The sequence below is a fragment of the Cupressus sempervirens genome, chromosome 6 (assembly GCF_028749045.1).
Source record: "Cupressus sempervirens isolate cs-2001-9-10 chromosome 6, ASM2874904v1, whole genome shotgun sequence".
NCBI lineage: Eukaryota > Viridiplantae > Streptophyta > Pinopsida > Cupressales > Cupressaceae > Cupressus > Cupressus sempervirens.
This window is the reverse complement of record NC_143123.1, coordinates 494,930,400-494,952,937: the sequence shown is the minus strand read 5'-3', so window position 1 is coordinate 494,952,937 and position 22,538 is coordinate 494,930,400. Positions and strand designations below refer to the sequence as shown.

The 22,538-nt window shown below is 37.9% G+C and overlaps 1 protein-coding gene across 2 annotated transcripts in view; it reads right to left on the bottom strand.

Annotated features, from left to right (window-relative positions):
- The window catches only part of LOC149553194 (ATP phosphoribosyltransferase 2, chloroplastic-like), a 151,458-nt gene that overhangs the window by 106,888 nt on the left and 22,032 nt on the right, over nucleotides 1-22,538 (bottom strand). For both annotated transcript variants that reach the window (XM_089788683.1, XM_089788684.1), the window contains exon 2: nucleotides 21,030-21,089. In XM_089788683.1, coding sequence (XP_089644809.1) covers nucleotides 21,030-21,089 — 60 coding nt within the window. The remainder of the gene's footprint in view (nucleotides 1-21,029; nucleotides 21,090-22,538) is intronic.

Genomic DNA, 22,538 nt, shown 5'->3' with positions numbered 1-22,538 from the left:
TGCTGCCTGGTCCCAACTCTGGTTCTATGGCCCAATCCATTAGTATTTGCGACATCTCAATATCGGCCACCCTCGTGCCTCAAAACAAGATTGGAAGCGTTATGAGCTTCTCCTCTGGATGTAGGCTACGACAATCTATAATTCCCTTGTTCTTGTGAGTGTATTCTGACCAATTACCCGACCCTTCTCCAATGCAACCTCAATGGCATTAATGTATGCCATCATTCTCTCAATATCTAAACTGTATTCTATTTTATCCTCTTCTGCCTACTCAACATCTACCTCCATTCCTCCTGTCACCGCTATTTCCAAATCCGATCCACCTCATCACCTAGCGCATCCTCAGACTGTGGAATCCCCACATGTTGTGGTGTTGCAATTGTCGGTGTCTTAGCTAAGACATCTTCCCTTCTCGAGGACTGAATGTTGGGTCCAACTTTTGTAGGGGTAAGTCGAGGTAAGCCCAAGGATAAAATGGACTCAATAGCGTATGGAAGATTTTGAATTCTATGAATAGGAGTTCAATGACATGATTAACAAAATGAACACCTCTGTCACTCGTCAACTGAATGAGGATGCTATAACTTGGTATTATTTGTTCATAAATGGATTTTGCGGTGCTTAGTGCTTAGCTATCTAGTAGTGTGTGTGCTTCAACCCATTTTGTCAAGTACTTAGTGGCCACTATGGTATACCTACATCGTCGGGCATGACTAACCTTCAAGGGTTTGACAAAATCCAGCCCCCATCTTTCAAATAGCTCCTAGGCATGGGAAGAGTTGAGTGGCATAAAGTCCCGCTTGAGGGGTTTTCCTGCTCGTAGGCAAGTATCACATCTGACGACCATTCTCTCACATCATTGCACAAAGTTGGCCACCATAAGACTGCTAGTAGTACCTTCCTCGTTGTCGTATTAGGACCCATATGTCCCCCTATTAGTCCTCCATGGGCTTCTCAAAGCACTTTTGGTACTTCTTCCTCCATCACGCATCACCCCAGCACTTGGTCTGGACCCATTTTATATAATAGTTTGTTTATCAATTAGAAAGTCCTGCTCCTAAGAACCAACTTCCTTCATTCCCCTAGAGGCATCTCTCGGGGAAACTGAGCTATAGATAGACACTCTTCTATACTGATATACCACTTAGGGAGAATGGCAATATGAAATAGATAAGCGTCTAGGAATTCGTCATTTACTCCAACAGGTGGTTCGCCAAACTTAATACGAGATAGTTGGTCGATGATCACATGACTACATCCTAGTCGTATGATGATCTTGAATGTGAACTCTTGAAGTAAGAGAAGCCATCGGCTCACCCTTCCCTGAATAATAGGTTTATTGACCAGGTACATGAGGGCCTAGTGATCCACATAAAAACTGAATGGTGTCACCAATAAGTAGTGCCTGAATTTTTGGACAAAATAAACCATTCCAAGGTCCTCCCTTTCTATGGTGTTGTAATTCTTCTCAGCATTCATCAGCAACCTACTTGTGAAATATATTGGGTGATTCAGTCCATGTACTCCTTCCTGGGCCAAGGTAGCCTTGATCGTAATTTGACTCGTCCACATGGAATTCTTAGCAATCCTAATTTTAGTTCCTTGAAGGCCTCCCCTTGGTCCTTTCCCCAAATGTATGGTTCCCCTTTCTCGTGAGCCTGTCCAACGGAAATAAAATTTGCGCAAAGTTCTTGATGAACTAGCAATAGTATCCAATGTGGTCAAGGAAAGATTTCATGCCAGTTACATCCGTAGGAGCCTCCATCTCTACTATCACCCGCACTTTTTTGGGATTTGTTTTTAGTCCTAACTTACATACTATGTACCTGGACTTCCCTTGTGGCACCATAAACCGACACTTCTTTGGGTTAAGTGCCAAACCAGCTTGGCGGCATCATTCCATGCACTCTCCTAAGGCGGCAATATGCTTGTCCTCCACACTAAATACGAACTAGTCGCTCAAGAACGCTCTAAATTTTCCTGTGGACATCTTGTCAAAGATGTGTAGAATGATGCGTTGAAAGGTCACTAGCAAATTACAAAGGCCAAAGGGCATCCTATTGTATGCATATACACCATCCTCCACTACAAAGGTCGTTTTCAATTTGTCTTCCTTCGCAATGGATATCTAGTATTAAAAACCAATCATAAACAAATAAATCTCATGGCCAACAACTTCCTCCAAGATGTTGTCCGTAAATGGAATGGGGAACGGGTCCTTAGTAGTTACTACATTAAGACATCAAAAATCCACACAAATGCAGATCTAGTGTGCTTCCTTCTTTAAGGATATCACAATGGGTGAAACCCACTCACTCGTCTCTACCCGAAAATTAGTACCCGACTCCAACATCCGTTTAATTTCAGCTTCTACCCTTGCAATGTTCATCTTGTACGGCTTTTTTGGCACAGGTTGGGCACCGGGAACCAAAGGAATTCGATGTACACATAAGTCCAGAGGTACACCCTTCAAATCCTTAAAAGTCCAAGCAAAGACATTATTGTACTCTATAAAAATTTTGACCACCACCATCTTTAATACCAAATCCCAGTCATCCCCCATTAGGATGATTTTCGGGTTCTCCTTCTCTCCGAGATTTATCTCCTTCAACTTCGCCTCTTTATATCGTATCGGTTCATCTTTGTAAAACTGATGGGCAAGACTCTCCCCAACTCGTCCCTCGCCTTCCTTGTATTCTTTAAATTCTGGAGGGAACTCGTTCCGGTCTTCCTCAATCTCAAGCACATTACACGACGGAGGGAATAGTTCGTAATCATTCATTTGCCAATGGAATAGGCCATCCATAGAATCTGCATCATCCTCCAACTCTAATACCTCTTCGTTATTGGGCTCCACACTCTTTTTCCCTTCATCTGCTCCATCAAATTCTAAATTTGAGGAAGATGTCATTTCCTCTCCAAACAATTGCGTATTGAGATCCATCACAAACTTTCTTCCCCCACTCTCAAATGACAAGATATTTTTCTTCCAGTTATGATTTGCCTTGGTCATCACCAACCACCCTCTCCTGAGGATGGTGTGATATCCCTTTCGCTTGAGAAGGATTACAACGAAGTCCAATGTGAAAGGTTGTGTCCCGATTGTTACTTGCTACCAATTAACATTCTGCAGGGTTTGATGCCATGTTGATCAGCCCCCAATAAATTGAAGGTTGGCAGCCAGAGCATCGGCTTTCCCAGACTCTTCCAAGTCTCTTCAGGTAGGACATTTACCCCTGACCCATCATCAACAACTGTGTTCATCAGTACAGTGCCCAAGATGCCCATCTCCACTACTATCGGGTTCCTTCCGTTGTTGACAGTAAGTATCATTGGGTCTGTTTTAGAACCACTAAGAACCTACGTCTATCCCAATGTACTTGTCGGGATGGTTAGGTTGTTGAACAAGGTTGCCTTTAAATGTGGCATCGTTTCCAATAAGTACTAGACTTTCACCGGTATCTCCAATTGCATCCTTTGCCTTAGGATATTTTGTTTTGTTGTGGCTCGAGTAGAGGAACCAGAGGGATCCTTTAGGTCCTTCCGGGCTTGTACTTCTTTTTCAATCTCAGTCTTTGCCTCGAGCACCCTTTGTTTCTCCGTACAAGGTCAGAATACACAACCTTCTTTGCTTGGGCTAGTGTAATTGCTAGAATGTCTTCCTCTATATCTCTTGTTTCCACATCAATAAGGTTGCAACCAAGCTTTGGGCAGTTGGCCTCCCCGTAGTCCCCTGGTCCACACCACTTACATAGTTTCTGTGGATTTTTCTCCTCCTGGCAATCTCGAGCAAAGTGTTCCGACCGATTGCAATTTCTGCATTGTATCATTGGCCTTCCCTTTGCATCATACTAGATCTGAGGGCGATTGTTGTTGTTATTGTTATATCCTCTACCTCCCTGTCAGTTGTTTCTCTAGCTGCTGGATGATGCAGTATTATTAGTATTTTGTTGACCGCTAGTTCCAGATGTGGAAGGTTGCTCCTATGAGAACAACACTTGTTGGTTTCTGACCCTCAGATTATAGGGGCATTCTTTGGTGGAATGTCTTGCAATCTGGCAAATGTCGCAAAAGGATTTCTTTAGACAGGACCCTTTCATGTGTCTGACTTCCTTACAGGTTGTACAACACACCTCATCCTCCTCGGTCTTGCTTGGTCCTCCTTTTGTTGCCTTAAGTTCCTTCATCATCCTCTGGAGGTCTTTTTGTAAGGCATGTACTTTCTTACTTGATTCCTCCTCCGAGGACTTAATTTTCTTGGAAGTCTTACATTCACTATCCAAGTCCATTGCATGGTTATATGCATTATCGTACAATGTCGGTGGTACGATCCTCATCTTCTTTCGGAGGGAAGCTTTTAGTCCTTCAACAAACCACCGCTTCTTGAGTTCCTTGGTTGGGCCAGATTCCATTTTCCCGATTAATTCCTTTAGTTGCCGCTTGTAGGCTCTGACAGACTCATTCTTCCCCTGTTTTGTATTGTATATCTCGTCAAGGATCTTGTTGTCATCTCTTAGTAGTTTGAATTCTGTTTGGAACTCTTTCTTCACTGCCACCCATATTAACAAACCCATTTTATCCACATCAGAATACCAGTCAACAGCTCCTTCCCTTAATGTGGCATAAAACTGTTGATCCACTCGCCCAAATCAATGATGTCATTAGCGGTCCAAATTGTTTTACATGTACGGCAGTGTCATACCAAATCTTTTGTTTGGCTCGTAAGTTTGGGCAATTTTTGTTTGTTCCCAACCATGACTGCTAGTTATGCCACCCGTTGTACTACCGATGGTGTTGTTGAATGCGTCGATGCATTACACTATGCACCCACGTTACACTGCAGTGTGATAGGTTCGAAAAAGAGGTTTGTTCAATTATTAAATTGTACTCGTTCATACGATGTGTCAGGGACAAAGAGGTCACCCCGTGCTCGTGCTCTTTCGGCACCTTGAGTTGCGTTGGTTTCTTCTTCCCTTCTGTCTGGATTCTCTACCCGTGGTGCACACAAATTTATAAATTCTTCTCTCGTTTCCTCAATCAAATTCAATCTTTGTTGTGTCTCTTTTAGTAAATCCTTCGTACTTCTCGGTTACGGAAGGTTAGGCGAACCGTGCTCTCCATTCAGTGCACCTCTTGTGGCACTGTGATCGCCCTCTGTGACCCCATTGTGGTACCCGTCAACGAGCTGCCTAAGCCTTTGCCTTCACTCGACTTGTTCTTCAAGGATCAAAGCTTGATGAGTAGTGTGTACATCATCATTATTTTGTTCACTTCTATGTCTATTCTTGTTCAATTGATTTGGCATCAATTCTTAAAAACACATCATAAATAACATCACTTTTATATATATATAGTCTTTGTACATCATCATGGATCGCCTATGCGACCATTACAGAGTTTCAATGCTCTTTTCACTTACACTACAATTAGATTCCCATGGCCGAGGGCACGTGTGTTAGACCTCCGTCAGGTTTCATCGCGATCTCTAATTCACAACAGTTACATTCTAGAAAGTTCCTGAGAGATTGTTGCCTGCTTTGTTCTCTCACTGCTTCCTACCTTTGCCTCACCTACGATAGGAACATTTGTGCAAATAGTCGAGGGAATTGATGCAACAATTAGTTTGCGGCGGGACTTGCGTTCAGCACATCCCAAACAATGTCCTCCAGAACCTGTTCACGTACGACTTCTCTCCGTACGAAAGTTTTGATACTTGCTCGGAACAAAATGTGGAAATTTGTCGTCAGTTCATGCTCCCTTTCATACAACTTGGTCACTCCGTTGTTAGTCCTCACAATCTCCAGAATAGGTATTCCCATTTATTCTATTCTTTGTATGTCATTGTTTGCATCCCTCTTCCCAAATTCAGAGTAGGCAACAGCACCAAATTTTCACCCTTGTGGGGTAACAAAGATTAGTTGCATACAGGAAGTAATTAACACAAAATGTAAAGAGAACATAATAGTATTATATTCATTGCTTGATTACCATACACAAGTATCTTCCATACAACCATGTCCCAATCAAAAGGAATAATGCATAAATATAATGTTCGAGGGGGTGCAGGACAAACCATTGCACCTGTGTAACTCCCTTGGGTAGACCAACTGTCTAACTACCCATTTTCCTGACAGCACCACTCTCTCACTGAATCCACTCTGGACTCCCCTAAAACACTACCCAAAGCCCTCTTTTATACTTGCACGGCAACAAGTCAACCTGTTGCAATTTAGAATCTTCAAGACCCCAAAGAAACATAATATGCCTTAGTCGGCTTACAACAATCATTAAATGTACATAGGATAAATAACCAAGACCCCAAATAGGTCCTCACACATCCCACGATCGATCCATGTCAGAATCACGTGCAACATGAATTAAATGCATAGGTCGGCCGATCAAATCACCCAAGACACCCAGTAGGTGAACTAAACCACAGAGTGTCAACAGCAACCACCGAGCACGCCAAGTATACACCAAGCATACAAAGCAAGCACGTCCTCCGAGCTCCCACAAGCATCACCAAGCAACATATCAGCCGAGAACCCCAAGCATCACCAAGTTCTCCAACTCCAAAGTCAAAACCACTCCGACATACAGGATTGCCAACTACCCTAGGATGCTCTTGCATCAAAAGTAATATAAATTTCAAGTGAAACATATTCCAAATCGCTTGTAGTATAATCTACTCCAAACCCCAAACTGAGAATTTGAAATGATTAATGAATAAACCCAAACAAGGGGTATTACAAGTGGTATTAAAACATAATCTTGTCATCCTGCGAGGGACATGAATGTCAAATCAAAAGAAAGGGAAAGAAGGCAAAATGAATGCTCAATTAGCAAACAAATTGAGATCATTTATGGAACAAGCAAATCAGACAAACCAATTACTACTCAAAACATTAGAAAACATGGGAAATTCAATCGAAAGCCTTATATAATTATAATGGCGATCCATCATGTGGGATACCCGACCCTACCTTTTTATCCAGGAAAGAGGCATTAAGAGAAGAAGATGAAATTGAACAACCTACAAATAGTGCAGTAGAGAATGCTAGACCATATGCTAGCCTAAAACTTGAAATCATAGAACTTGTAACACTTAGCGAATTTTGTAAAGGCTAAAACACGGAGCACAAAATTGGAGCGATAATGCATTCAAATAAGGACCTTAAGCACAAAGTAAGCAAAGTTGACATCCTGAACTTTGATGGATCAGGGGAAATCACAGCTTATGATTGGTTGCAAACTCTAAACACTTACGTCATCTTTAGCCCCATGACGGAGGAAGATGCATTCCAATTTGCTATCTTACGGCAAAAGGACATAGTGCATGAATGGTGGTACGATGAAACTCGCACCCGAGGCCGCCAAAATGTTACCACCTATAAGGAATTTACACAAAGACTTGTCAAAAGATTTGATAGGAAGAATCTGCAAGAAGACTTTAAAGGACTAGCACATATTAGGCAACAAGGAATAGTCGAAAGTTATATTAATGAATTCCAAAGAATTTCAATGCTAGTAACAAGAATAGATGAAGATCGACTTACTTCTCTATTCACGAATGAGCGGGTTGAAGGAACCACTATGAGGGTTGGTAAATGCTTTAAAACCAAAATCTCTTGAAAATGATTATGAAACAACTCTAAATTTAGAAACCTTATCAGCAAACAACAAACCCTTAAGCAGCCACACAAAACAATTTCATGGTAGAGATGCGACATACAAAGGAATTTCCAAAAAGAAAATGTTTTCATTGTAATGAGAACTTTGAAAGTGGACACATGTGTCAGGATGAGAAAGCCCAAAAACAACAAGAAAAGTTGAGAAAGAGGAAGTTACATTTTGGATATAAAGAACCATGGGAAGTAGGACATAAGTGCATAAAAAGAAGTCAAGTTCATACAATAGAAGAAATAATCAATACAGAAACAAAAGGAACATCATCGAAGAAAAAGAGGTCAGATCAAGGGAATCTCAACAACATCGAATCAACAAACAAAGAAAGCAGCTAATGGATTATCGAGGAAGTTCGTCCTGATTTGCAATAGTAAATCAAAACCATTGGTAATGTACTAGTAACTTATTTATGGAACCTAAATTTGATCATATTGTATTTAAGAAATAAATAAATTGAATTAAAAGAGATCCAATTAAGGGAGAATCACTAGGTTACCCTATTGTAGAGGTAGTTAAGGGAGAAATATTGTGAAGGCACCCTACTACTATGCAATCAAGGGAGAACTGCTAGGGAATCCTATTGCAAGTACCTTTCTTATGGAGTCTAAAATTATGGGAAAATTGTGAGGGCACCCTATGACAAAAAATACTTAGGGGAGAACTGCTAAGAAAGCACCCTACTACTTTGTGATAAAGAGACAACCACTGGGGCACCCTATTGTAGTACTAGTTAAGAAAAAGACAACTTAAGCATACCATAATGCAAGAAGCTTTCCTACAGACTCAACAAAAGGGAGAATTGTTAGGATACTCTCTTGTAGTAATAGCTAAGGGAAAGACACTAAGGGAACCTTTTTGTAAGAACAACTATAACAGAGGATATGAGACATAAAGAGAAACAAGCAACCCACTAAGTAGACCACATCGTGTAGATGCCTAACACCTGCCATCGGGGCCAAGGCGGCTGAAGTTCCACTCTTGGCCTTAGTATGGGATTGGCTTGGACTAACCTCAATTTTTCTTTGAAAGCTTATGTATGTATGTATGTATGTATGTTCACTTTCTGGTTGCAAAATTCATGATCAAAAGGATAATTCTACAAATGGCATGAACATATGTTGTGTTCTCTTTGTGTCTTCTTTGTGTCTTCATGCATCAATGTGTTTGCTTTGTATTTGTTTTGTGTCTTCATGCATTCATGTGTCTACTTTGTGTCTTCTCTTAGTTTTCATGCATCAATATGTATACCTTAGAAATGCCTTAAATTTTCTCACATTGTATTTCCATTATATATTGATTCTTCATGCATTGATTTATAAACTATCATTGCTTGAGGACAAGCAATCTCAAGAAGGTCAGACTATCATGACCCCCCCTAAATGATACCCAACGATTATACATGATCAAAAATACTAAATATTCATATAATAATACAATATGATAAATATGATTATAATATTATTAAATAATATATTATCTCATATAGATATATGAGATAATTATTAAATACCATAGTAACATGGGAACGCATCCCTAACATTTTTGCCTGCTGCACCCGAGACCGGGGGACAGCATTCCCACATCCCCAGCGGCGCCACCATTGTGTCGCTAGCAGGGGGACGTCCCTGCATCCCCACTGGGGACAGGTGGATGGGAACACGTCCCTCAACCTAGCTCGGGACGTTCAATCATCCCCCATTTTGGGACCCCAAAAAAGTGCCAAAAAAAATCAATTAAAAGGTTTTAATATATTGTTTTTTATTGTTCGCTAACCCTAAGGCATGTGGGGCCCATTTAGTGGTTGAAATCTCATTAAATCTCTATGTTTTCTCATTTCTATTAATTTCATGGTTTTTCATTTTTTCCAACAGCAACAAGAAGAAGAGTGAAGAGCTCATAAAAGGGTGATTATTTGAGTGAATAGAGTGTGTGGAAAGCAAAGAAGAGTAACAAGGAGCAAGAAGAAGAGGAGGAGAAGAAAGATTTTTCAGCTTATTCAAGAGATTTTTTAAGCAAAAGGTAGGATTTTTTATGGTTTTTTAATCTTATTTTCTGAATTTTTAAATCAAGATCATTGTTTTTATTTCTAGTTTGCAGCTTTTAGTTCTTGGTTGAATTTCATTTCTAGATTTAGTAGATGTTTCTTGTTTCATTTCCAAATTTTTGTTGCTTTAATTTTTATTTAAAATTTGTGATTTTGAAGAAGGGCATAGGCTGAAAGCGTGTATTTATTTTATATTTTTTTCATTTTGTGAAATATAGGGTGAAAATGAACTCCTAAGGTCATGACTCAAGTGGGTCAAATCAGAGTGATGGTGAGATGGATTTAGAGGATCATTCTCATAGCAGCCAAGAAGATTATAACCATGAGGTTGAGCATTATGAAGAGAATGAGGAAATCGATTCACAATCAGCAAATAATTGGACACCTGGTCTATTTACTGTATAAGGTAAATGGATAGTTATTGCTTTCAAAGACTAAGATATAACACAGAATGAGATAGCACTTTATTCACATAAGCTAAGTATATAATCACAAGTACAATGATGCTTCCTAGTTCAATTCGGACAATGTACATATATCTCCCAAAGGGGTGACTCAACCATCATCACGCAACCTTTCGAACACTAACTAATCCTGTCGGCTATAGTATAGTTTTACCGATAACACGGTCCACCAGCTACAGATTGCCCCTCCACTCTTTTGGCAAAGTGGGCTAGGGGTAGTTATGACCCTAAATCTCCTCTCTCATAGTTTGCAACAAGGATAATTGTACGAACAGCTTCAGGTGGTGGTACAAGGAAGTGGAAATGCAACGTTTGTGGGATAGAATGGTTTGGAAGCATCACTAGAGTGAATGGAAACTTCCTCTTTTAGACAGGAAAAGGTGTGGGTGCATGCAAGTTCTTGATGTAAGCAAAAATTTGCATTACAAAACTGAGTTCACCAAGCTTTGTGGTGTTCCAGATAACTTGGGAGTTGAGGGACCTACCACCTTGACTAGTAGGCAACAGGTTCAAAGTCTTCAACAAGCTTATGAGCAGGGGCAGCCATGTTTTTCTACTCCTAGACCACAACAGAGAGCTACATCATTTGAAGGGGCAGCCTCGGGTCCTTCTACATCTAGTGCTATGCCTGAAGCACAATCCAGCAAGGGGAAAAGAAAGGTGTCATTTGAAAGTAACCCCATAGCTGATTTATTTAATGCCCGCATGAGAGAGGAAATAGAGGACGCCATTGGTAGATTTCTTTTTTCCGGTTGGCATTCCTCTTCATGTGACGTTGTCTCCTTATTATAAGGAGATGATGTAGCGGGTGGTAGGAGGAGGAGGACAGTCATTTATGCCACCAGGTGAGCACAAATTGCAGAATGTAGTCTTGGATAAAGAGTATGCTAAGATTGGTATCGAGAAGGAGAACTTGAGGCCACTTTGGGAGGAGTATGTTTGCAGCATCATCATGGATGGGTGGACAAACATTAGGAACCGTCCACTCCTCAATTCCATCATTACTTTCATAGAGGGGCCATTTTTTCTCAAGGCTATTGACTATTCAGGGCATCAAAATGATGTTGATTTTCAATTTAAGATCCTTCGAGATGCTATTGAGGAGGTTAAGTCACAAAATGTGGTCCAAGTAGTGAAAAATGCAGCACATGTGTGTAAAGCTGCAAGGAGACTTGTTGAGACAGCTTACAGACATATTTGGTGGACTCCATGTTGTGCGCATTCCATGAACAATGCACTAAAGGACATAGGGAAGATTGTCTAGATTAAGGGAATGGTGAAGGGTGCTAGAGATGTGCAGATGTTTATCTGCAATCTCCACACATCACATGCCATTTTCAGGAGCTTCACTGAGGAGTTCCTAAAACCAGTTGAGACCTAATACGCATCCTACTTCATTCTTTTGGAGAGAATGATTGAGTGGTAGGAGCCATTGCAACTCATGGTTATGACTAATGAGTGGAATAGGTGGGATAGGTCTAGGATAGAGCAGGGGATGAGGGTGAAGGAGATAGTGAAAAGCAATGTATTTTGGAGTGATGCAAAATACATTGTCTTTATCATCACCCATGTTTTCCAGGTCATTACATATGGGGATGGGGATGCAGCTACTCTTGGAGAGGTGTACGAGTGTATTGATACTATGATTGGCCAAATGAGGGCAGTTGCGCGAGAAAGGGACCCCAATTTAGCATTTTACACTAAGCACATTTGGCCCATTATTTAGTCTAGACGGGACAGCCTCAACACTCCCTTAGACAAGGTAGCTTATGCATTGAATCTGAAATTGTACATTTCTAGGCCTAGGAGAGTTACACCACTGAATGATGATAAGGTAGTCTATTATCAATTATCATGTAATTGTAATCCCAATCAATGCAATTATCTTTATGTCTTATAAGTTTAGAACTTAAAAGTTACAAGTTAGTACACTTAAACTTGTTAATATTTAATTTTTAAATTTACTGATTTTACAATTTGAATTTCAGGTGAAGGAAGGATTCTTTGAGTGCATTGATAAGATGTATGGTATTGAGACAATAGGGAAGATTTGCACTGAGTAGACCAACTTTACTACTCTTAGGGGCTATCCAGCTAGACCAAAGGCCAACATAAAAACAATGGCACAAGAGGGCCCTATTCTCATACTAGTCATTTGATTGCTATCTTAGGTATCTAGTTCTTCAACTTCTGAGAGGAAATGATCTACTTATAGCTTCATCCACTCTCTTAAGAGGAACAGACTTACCTCTAAGAAAGCAGAGAAGCTGGTGGTTGTACATTGTGCCTTGCATATCAAAGATCGCAAGACATGTGTGTACAAGGAAAGCCCTGCAACGCGATGGGATGTAGAGCCAAAGGAGCCACCACAAATGGATAAGGATGCGGATACTTCTAATCCAAGGGTGGTTGGTGTTCCTCTTACGGCTCTTACCCTTGAAGAGGTTGAGAGTTTGGATGATGAGTTTACTAAGCCTGAGCCTCAGCTTGACATGGATGACTAGAGGCCTCTAGGCAGCCTCTACTGCATTTTGGCAGCCCTTAGGCCTTGAGTACTTGACATTTTGTCTTTTGATTTTGTAGTTTGTACTTGATTTTTATATTGAGACTTGGATATGTGAAGTTTGAACCATTGAACATTGAACATTGTGATCATATCATGCTTGATGCTACTTGATGTAATTAAGTTTATGATGACATTGAATGATTGATGAGATAGTGATACTCATACTTCTGCTCAATTGATGATAGATATCTATGACTTTTGAATTTGAATCTTCAATCTTTGATTATTTAATTTATTTGATAGAAGTTAGATCTCTATTATTGTTCATTGTTCAAAGTTCAATGTAATGTAATACTAAACTAGCAATAGTGGTCTTAATGAACTTATACTTCATATTTATGTCTTATATTGTTATACATCTTTTCATGATTAGCATTTTAAGTATCATATGTACAGTAACCTACCGTACACCCCCCCCCCCCCCAACCCACCCATCGTCCCCCTACCGTCCCCAAATTGAGGCCCCTCTGTCCCCTCATTCTAGAAACTTGTCCCCCAGACCGATGTAATGTTAAATACCCATTCAAAGTAAATACATGTACCTCATTGAAATTAGAGTAACAATGATCATAGACGAATAATTATTGTAATCTTGAAAATTAGATATTAAGCAATCACAATAAATATTGTCAAAAAAAATAAGATAATAATAATATTCAATGATTAATAAAGATCACTATCTATTTAAATATTAATAATACTCTATCACTATTCTATGTATATACGTTAATAATAATCCTTACTGATAACCTTCTTAAACTCATATTATGATATTTAATAAATGCCACCCTTGAATTGGGGGCCCACCTATTAAAGGGTTTCAGTGCTCTAAATCCATGTATTATGACCACCTTAGGAAAGCGACCTTTGGCGATGTATTTAAACAAGTCTCTGATGGGACAAGAAGGTAAGAAGGGGGATCACAATAAAAAGGATCAGAAAACGGGCAACAAACGCATTAGAGACATAAAGCTAAAGAAGCCTCGAATAAAGAATGATAAAGTCACCATTAAAGTATCAAAAAGGGAATAAGAACAAAGGAAGGTGGGTAAATTACTAGTAAAAGAATCGGGAGTGTTTAATACATAAAAGAAACCCAAAGGATAAGAAAAGTACAGGGGGGTCGATTTAGTATTAAAAATAACGAACATGTTCCCTTAATAATGGGAATACCTAAGGAATATTAAGTGAGAATAAAGTAACAGGGGGAAATACAGGTATTTTACAATTAAGTTGACAGATTATTATGAGAAACTCATAATACTAAAAGTACTCCATTTTGAATATGAAATAATTACTTATCATATTATTCAAGAGTTCGTATACTTGTGAAGTGAATATAAATTTTAAGTGTAAAACATTCCAAATCAATTGTAGTATAATCTACTCTAAACCCCAAATTGAGAATTTGAAACGATTAAAGCATAAACCCAAACAAGGGATATTACAATCAATTGATGTCTTTAAGAATAAGGTGGAGGCTGCTATTGTGGAGGTGATGAATAACAAAGTGAGCACACTCACAAGTCAGGCAGGCAAGTTTATAGATTGGGATGGACAAATGAGATTCAGATGGCATAGGATCTGAATCCCTCCTCATATTTACAAAGATCTGTCCTCTGAGTGTAGATTGGCAAATTTGCATCTACCTAACATGGGCTGGCTCAAATTAAATTCTGATGGCATGCCTAGGGTAACTCTAGCCCATTAGGAGCTAGCTGCATTATTAGAATGTGGCATAGGGAAATAGTGAGAAGACCTATTGTTCCTTTGGGTGAAGACACTAATAATATTGTGAAATTTAATGCCATAACTCAAGGACTCCTCTTGTGCAGAGATTTTGAGATCGATAATGTGAAGATAGAAGGCAATTCAGCACTAGTAATCAATGCAATAAGATCAGGCTCTATGACAAATTGGAAATTGAAGACAAGGCTCGATAGAGTATTGGAATTGCTAAAATGCTTTGAGGTTTACAGGATATGTCATATTTTCATAGAAAACAATAAAGATGAGGATGAATGGACGAATTGGGTCATGGATGGGATTGAATTTGGGTTAGTTGGCTCAGGTTAATTTCAAAAATGAATTTGGTGATACATCAACAAAAGAAAAAAAAACAATATTGGAATCAAGTTAGCAATCCAATGAAGTTTGACATGGATTAGAACTGTCTCAATTGGTAGACCATACTGATAGGTGCCACTTCTACATGGACCTATCTTTTTAGTTAAAAGGAACAATTTGATGTTTGACGTAATGATGACAAGCTCTCATTAAGTATTTGGCAACATACAAAGCATTTAAGACATCACTCGGTAATCATTTTTTCCTCATCTTCGGCACAACTTAAGACATCCTTTTCATTATTGTTGTCAGTGACCTCTTAGAATACCAATTGGGTCTCACATGTGCCTAAAGGACAGATGGAGAACGCAATAAAAGGATTACTTATTTAGTATTCAAATATTATTCGAGATTGGACAAGTACTCCAACATGCGCCACAATTATGTGGCATTTATGAACTCCACCCTCAAAAAAGTAAGAAAACTAAGATTTATTTCTATAAATAGACTAATAAAGATTGCATAAGCGTCGCCTTAGCCCTAGAGTCTACTTTTGCTCAAGCTTTGTGTTTGTTAGCTGATAGGCTAGTATGTAGAAAAGTTTGATCTGTTTCTAAGATGTCTTACCTGAAAAAGGAATACGGCTGACTACTTATTTGTCGGAAAATATCAGGCGTTGGCCGGTAGATGGAAATGTCTCGTATTGATCTTTTAGTTTTCGACACCAAAAAATTGGCTGCCCATGGCCAATCACATTCGGTGTCATTTAAAGATTTTGTCATTCCTCACATTAACAATGATTAAAATAAAATAACACAACAGACAAAATGTTCAACGGTGGTGATGTGGGTAGTAATACATGAAACTAGCGGCTTTATTTTCGCCACTGACCCCAGCTGGCATTTTACCAGACGTTATCGAAGAGTCTAGCTGGTGCTGCCAGGCACTTTGGGAAGCGCATATTTTAACTTTTTTGCCCGTATTTCTCGGATAGTGAACAATTAGGGCAAATGTTTCCGTAGACTATTTATGCATATAATAGTAATTTCTGTAAATAAAATTCATACACGTTCACGTGTTAAATCTCTTTGAGGGTGTTTGAATCCTACGTGGAAAGAAAATTCAAGCAAGAAAACTTGACCAAACAAATGCATTTCGTCTTAAAATAACTAAAATTCAAAGCAATCCCAAATGCCATGCAATTCATCACCATTTCAACATTGGATTTGATTCTGAAAGAAATGCTCAGATAATCCAAAACAACGTTTTGCAAGCTAAATGATTGTGGAAATTAGCTTTACACCTTCCAACCACATTTGCTTGAATATAAACACAGATGGAAACTCTTATACGAGTCACGGGTAGTCAAAGAAAATCGCAGCATTCTCATTCTTATTTGTAGGGTGGCATTATCATTAAGGAGAAGAGTATTTGACAGAATGCGCGCAGCCAAACTCCTCACTCTTTGCAAGTGTCCTTCCTGTCTGTGCCAAAATAGAATGGGGTTTGGACATCCAGCACAAGACAGTTGAGAGAAATGTAAGAAATGCTTTATCACTAACTTCCTGGCCTGGTCCATTCCATTGTTGTTGACAACTGCAAAGTAACATTGAAAAAACAAACATTTGGGCTTACTGCAGGTGTACCAATGAATGTTTTCGTTGTTGATCACAAGCATAAACAGTAATGGTGTCCCGAAGGGATTGAGATGTTAAATTATGACCCCTGGGAGGTGTTGAGCCAGATGGAGATGCCCATGACCAAGAAGTCTATTTGGAGGAGACGAAGTTCATTATATTTTTTTAATGAGGAAAAAGAAATAGATTGTCACAATATATCATGCAACACTCCCATCGTTGGTAATTACAGAACTTTCACGAGGTTTTTAATAATTCTTTAAAAAAAAAACTCTATTCAAATAGAAAAAGAATGTTAAAATATCATATAATATTAAATTCAGACAAAATGAAATATTGCTAATAATAGTTGAAAATTATAGATGTTTGTATAAGAAAATTATATTCAATGATTTAACAGAATTAAATTCATAAAACATACCACAAGTTGCCTACAACTTGTTGACTTTAGTCTCAAAATTTTTAAAAGTTTGAGAAAATTGTGTTAGAAAATAGTAAAATAGATTTACCACAGTAATTATGTTTATTTATTTATAAGATGCATATAGATTTAAGAAATCATTATTTTCTTGTAATTATAACAAAGGGAAAATTAATATTTTTAAACTTTGAATATAAAATATATAAATTATAATTTTAGAAAGAAAAAAATCATGCCACGATTACTATTGTGTGTAGTTCAATATTTATAAAATTCAAATTTATCATTAAGAAAATAACACATAAATGATTTACTATTATAGAAAGAATCATCAATATTACGCATAAGGTTTAATAGATTATCTTATTCTTAAACTAATCAAAAATTAAAATTGAGTAGTGTTACATTAATGTAGATGGTAATAGTGAGACCAAAAGGTGAAAATATAAGAGCACAATTCATGCATCATTTTACATTATGAAAATAAAAAATGAAAACTTTCATTCTACTTGTTTTATTATTTTTCTATGGTTTGATAGAATGCCAATTAGGGAAAGAGAGCCACTAGCCGCCTAGGCTAACTTAAAGCTAACCTTTAGACTTTTCCGCATTTACAAAGCTCTCTGTAAAACTCATATAGAGTGAGAGGTGGTCTAAAGTGTCATTTCAAAACGTTCACCCGGAACCCATTATGTTCACCCCCCAATAGCCACTCACTAAAAAAATAGTACTTTTTGCACAAATGGACCAATCAGCAACCAAGAAAGCTAAAAACCTAAGTTCCCAGATTTTCTCCAACAACCCTCAGAGTCTGGTTCGATTCTGTACAAAGTCTGGTCCTCATCAAATTCTGTCCAAATTCTTTTGCAGTGCTACAAATTTGCTGCAAACTCTGTGAGAAGAACCCGGGCAGAATTTACAGCAAATTTTGAAGAAGTTGCTGCCCAGTGGCCAAACCTGGGCTGAATTTGATCTCAAAACATTTTTTTGGACTATTTTTTAGTGTTTTTTTTTTGCCTAACTTGGTTTATTTGTTCTTCCCAACCCTAAAGTGACCACTGAAAAAACCAAAAAAATGGTTTTATGGTATTTATGCATCTGTGAATGAAAATGAAAACTTGCTTATAGAGGAAATCCAAATTGATAATAGGTGACATCCAAATTGACGATTATAGAGGAATGTCCTTAAAAAAGATATGATATCTTTGAATCCAGTGTTTAAAATTTGAATGTCAACTTTTAATCTAGCCTGCTTAGAAATCCTCTAACCAATATAAAATTAAAATTCAGATAACTGCACTTATCTTTTGACAATTCTTTTTACTCTCACCTGTCCCCTTGATATGGAAATATGTTCCATGCACGTGACCAAGCAAGTGTATCATGTTGTATGTATGGCTAAATGCTGCAATAAATATCCTGTTGAATTGAACCATAGATATGGTGGTGTATTTTGCTATGTTGCTTTACTATTAGCATAGTGATGTATGGACTTATTTGTTGTTGCATATATATACACACACACACACATATTTTTTAAAAACTTTTTTTTTTGTACGGATGAACCCAAAACGAATCCGAACTCAACCTCAAAGAAATTAGGACGAATTTTGAACATGAATCTTGAACACGAATCCATACCAAAATCCGAACCAGCAACTTAGCTAAAAACTGATCAACTGTTAGTATATATTTGATCGACTATTGGTACATGTGCTATCATTTTTTGGGGCTTTTTATGAGCGGTAATTGGGGGGGATTTATAACAGTAGATGTAGCGGTCATTGGACCCTGGCAGCTACTGGATCTCTTCTCTTATATCTCTCTATCGGCATAACCATTGCACCTCCTTTTGGTGCAAATGAGAGTATACCAGCACTGCATTAATGGATTCTCCCATCTGATTGATCTTAGACAAGACACACGTCTTTCTTAGGAGAGATAAAGGAGAAATGTCTGAAAGCAATGATGAATTATTCTCACTCTTGATTGCTCACACAGTCAAAAGAATTTTGGGTAGGGAATTCACTTGTGCCGACCACAAACACCATGTGAATATGAACATTACTGCTGCTTTCCTGGAAATTGTCCTCGTGGCTGGGAATCAAAGGTGAGTGCTAAGCAACTGTGCAGAAAAAATTTCAAAGATTTCTTCCCAGGAGAGTTTGATTTGGTAGTGGCCAGCACTGATGAAAATCTCAAAATTCCTTTTCCAAGAGATTATTTTGTGGTTCGACATGGGGATCATGAAGTTCCCAAATTGCTGATTCTCTCAGTGTGGAATGATGATGCCTTTGAACTCAAGAAACCATGGAGTTGTAAGAATGTGATCTTCCTGCAAAAACTACTAGCTTTGAAGCTTAAATGAAGGCAAGGACTGGATTAAGGAGTACTCAAGGGTGGAGGGACTCCAGGATGAAAAGGAGAGCAGGTTCAGCATAGAAATCAAGAAAGATCTGGGATGCCAGATGCAGGAGCAGAAGATCAACCTAGCCCGAGTCACGAAGGTGCTAGTTAGTGGGACATGTCACTCTCCAAGGAGAAAGGGAAGGCCCCTACCACCCCTTGAACTCTCCTTTGTTGCTGATTTCAAGTTTAAACTCCAAATTGTGAAATTTCAGTGTCTATAATGTCCATCAATAGTCACTCGTTATATAATATTGACAGGCTGGGGCATAAATGTCAAGAATGCCATTGCAGTGCCTGTATTTGGGTTTTTTGTTAAGAATTTTGTCCTTTGGGAATTTCACCTGAATTTCTACAGATACTGGGGCATTTTATCTCTTATTTGTAATAGGGAAAAGGATTAGCTAGATAATCAGGGATGTTGGTTTTTTGGAGTACAGGGCTAGGATCCTTGATCTCTGCTCAGATCCTTAGCAGGATCTATGTAGTACTTTTGAGCTTTGATATTAATAGATACTTATTCACAATACTGCTGCATGTTACCGAGCAAAAAAAAAAAATCCAAGATAGGAATCTGTTTAAAAAGCATTAGATCTTTTTGTAATATTTTGTATTGTATTGTTAAAAAAAACAGTTAAAATGTGAATTTCTGCCATTTGTAATTATTATATTTTTCCATCTTTTATCAATTGGTAAATTTCTTTGAATTTTATCATTGGATCACAAACACAAACTCAAACCTTGTGCTGCAGCTTTTGAGAAAGCAAAAATGATTGTGTGTTTATCCTAAGAAACGTGAAAAAGAACCATGATAAATCAGATGAATCAAATGCCATCATTTTATATTCACTATTCCCTTTTCATGGAAATGCATTGCTTACATTGTTCTTAGCACTCACAAATGACTACAGAAATTTCAAAAAACCATTGAATATACACATCACCGAGGCAAATGAACTAACTACTAAAGTTCATTGCACAAATAACTAAGATATTTTAGAGAAATCATTGAGTCAAGTGGAAGCAGTTGGAGATTAAATGCTTGCATCTCAGTATAGGGTTAAGTCAAACCATATAACTATATAAGAATCAAATTATAAAGTATGAATTCATACATATGAAAGAGTCAAATTGCAGAAGCATGGATCAAATTGTAGAAGTATGAAATGACCATCGTCTAGGCTTGGGAGAATAGTTACAAAGTGGGCTTAAAATTGGAAATATAAAATTGAAACAAACAGAACAACCACATTTTGGTATCCATTGCACTCTACTCATATAAGCAAAGCCAGATAGAGCAATATCCACAAATTGAAGCATTTTATGTAAGTGAAACACATTTAAGACATGACTCTGAAAAAATCAATATTAGTGCAAAAGGCATTTGTGCCTCCTATTATTGTATCCAAATTTTGAGGATTTTTGTAAGCATGACAGATAACTCCTAGTTGCCACTGACTCGTATAAAGCAATAAAATCCCTAAGTAACAATATGGATGAAGTTCAACAAATTGCTCTCGCCACACTTAATTCAGATAAGGTTCAAATGTTCAAAGCTTCAAGCAATGTAATTCAGCTAAGACCAGGGAGCTTTACCCAAGTTCTTCCTAAGAAATTTGCAAGTACATTGGTAACTACCCCATGAGTATTTCCAAAAATAAGATTTTCTAAAAAAAATTCATAAAACATTTGTCAAAAACATCCTAGAGAGATACTCAACTTAAAGCCAAATACTCACTCCAGGAATATCTGCTACATACTGTCGAGGATTAACCTGCCGCACAGCCAATTGACAATCCTGCCAAGATAAACCAACTTCTCATGTCAATCTTCAAACATTTTACATAAAAGATTTATGTACCTTACACAAATAATATTAGCAAAGTAAATGTCCATTACATAACAACATCAAATCACATCTGATGTGTTTCTAAAGTCTAAAAACCCCTATATCTCTAAAGCAATCAATTGGATTACAAGTCTTTTGGAAAGACTTGCAAAGATTCCTCACACGTATGTTTAGTACTGTCCCTTCTCCCGAAAAATTGAACAGTAATCTGCCCCAGCTAGGAAGTAATCAAATTTTTACATTCAGATAAGATGTGTTATTAAAATTTAAAACTATGGACAACATAGGAATTAGCATTTGTTTATTTCAGCAATACTGTTCCATTCTTTGGTTGTATATAAGATCTGATATTTTATGCCTGGCGGATTTGTCTTTAGCAGATATAGAAGGCTATGTTTTGTATGGCCGGTCAATGAATTGAATGAAGATTTTTGTTGGAAAGAAAAAAGCTCGTCAAAATTCTTATATATAGCCTACATAGAATTTCCAGTATGCTACCTCTCACATTTTAATCTCTATATCAATTGCAGACAATTGATTATACTAATAAATTACATAAACAAACATCAACCTTACCTTCATAATAAATTATCTTGGAATTTTTTGTTCAACATTTCAAGGGAGTTGTGTCACACATTTTTATCGACAATGCAATCGACCAATCATATTAATGAACCACATTAACTATTTACTGAGAAGCTAATAGGTAAATTATTTGATGTATTAACAGATGATCAAAAAGATCACCATAAAGAATTTATAATATGTACAAAATAGAAAGTTTCTAACAAGAAACTGAAGAAGATTGTAGAAATGATCTAATCTACCTAAATTACATAATATACAAAAGATGACCATTAAAGTAATATAATAATATTCTAATACACTCACCTAATGGTTGATTTGTCAACAATACGAAGCCCCGCCTGAATTTAGCAAACTTATTTTGACCAAGAGGCTTGGTGAGAATGTTTGCAATCCGATCCATTGGTGAAACATACTGCAACTGAACTACCTCGTTTTCACCCAACAGTCAAATGTAATGACAATGAACATCCACATGTTTGGGTCTTTCATAGAAGCCTGGATTCTTGGAAGTTTGAGAACTCCCTCATTATTAGAGAGCAAGGGAGTCAGACCTACTTGAGATAAATGTGTATCTGCAAGCATCCAATAAAGTCAAAGTATGTCACAAGCTGCCTTAACAGCTCCTTGATAATCTGCTTCTACGAAGGAGGGTGAGATTCCATGCTACTTTTTACTAGTCCAAGTGACTGCACCAGATCCGAAACTGAAGACATATCCAGAGGTTGACGTCTTGTCATCAACAGAACCTATCCAATCTGAATTTGTGAGCCCACTGAGTTTGGAATCATGACTCCTGGTGTGACGAAATCC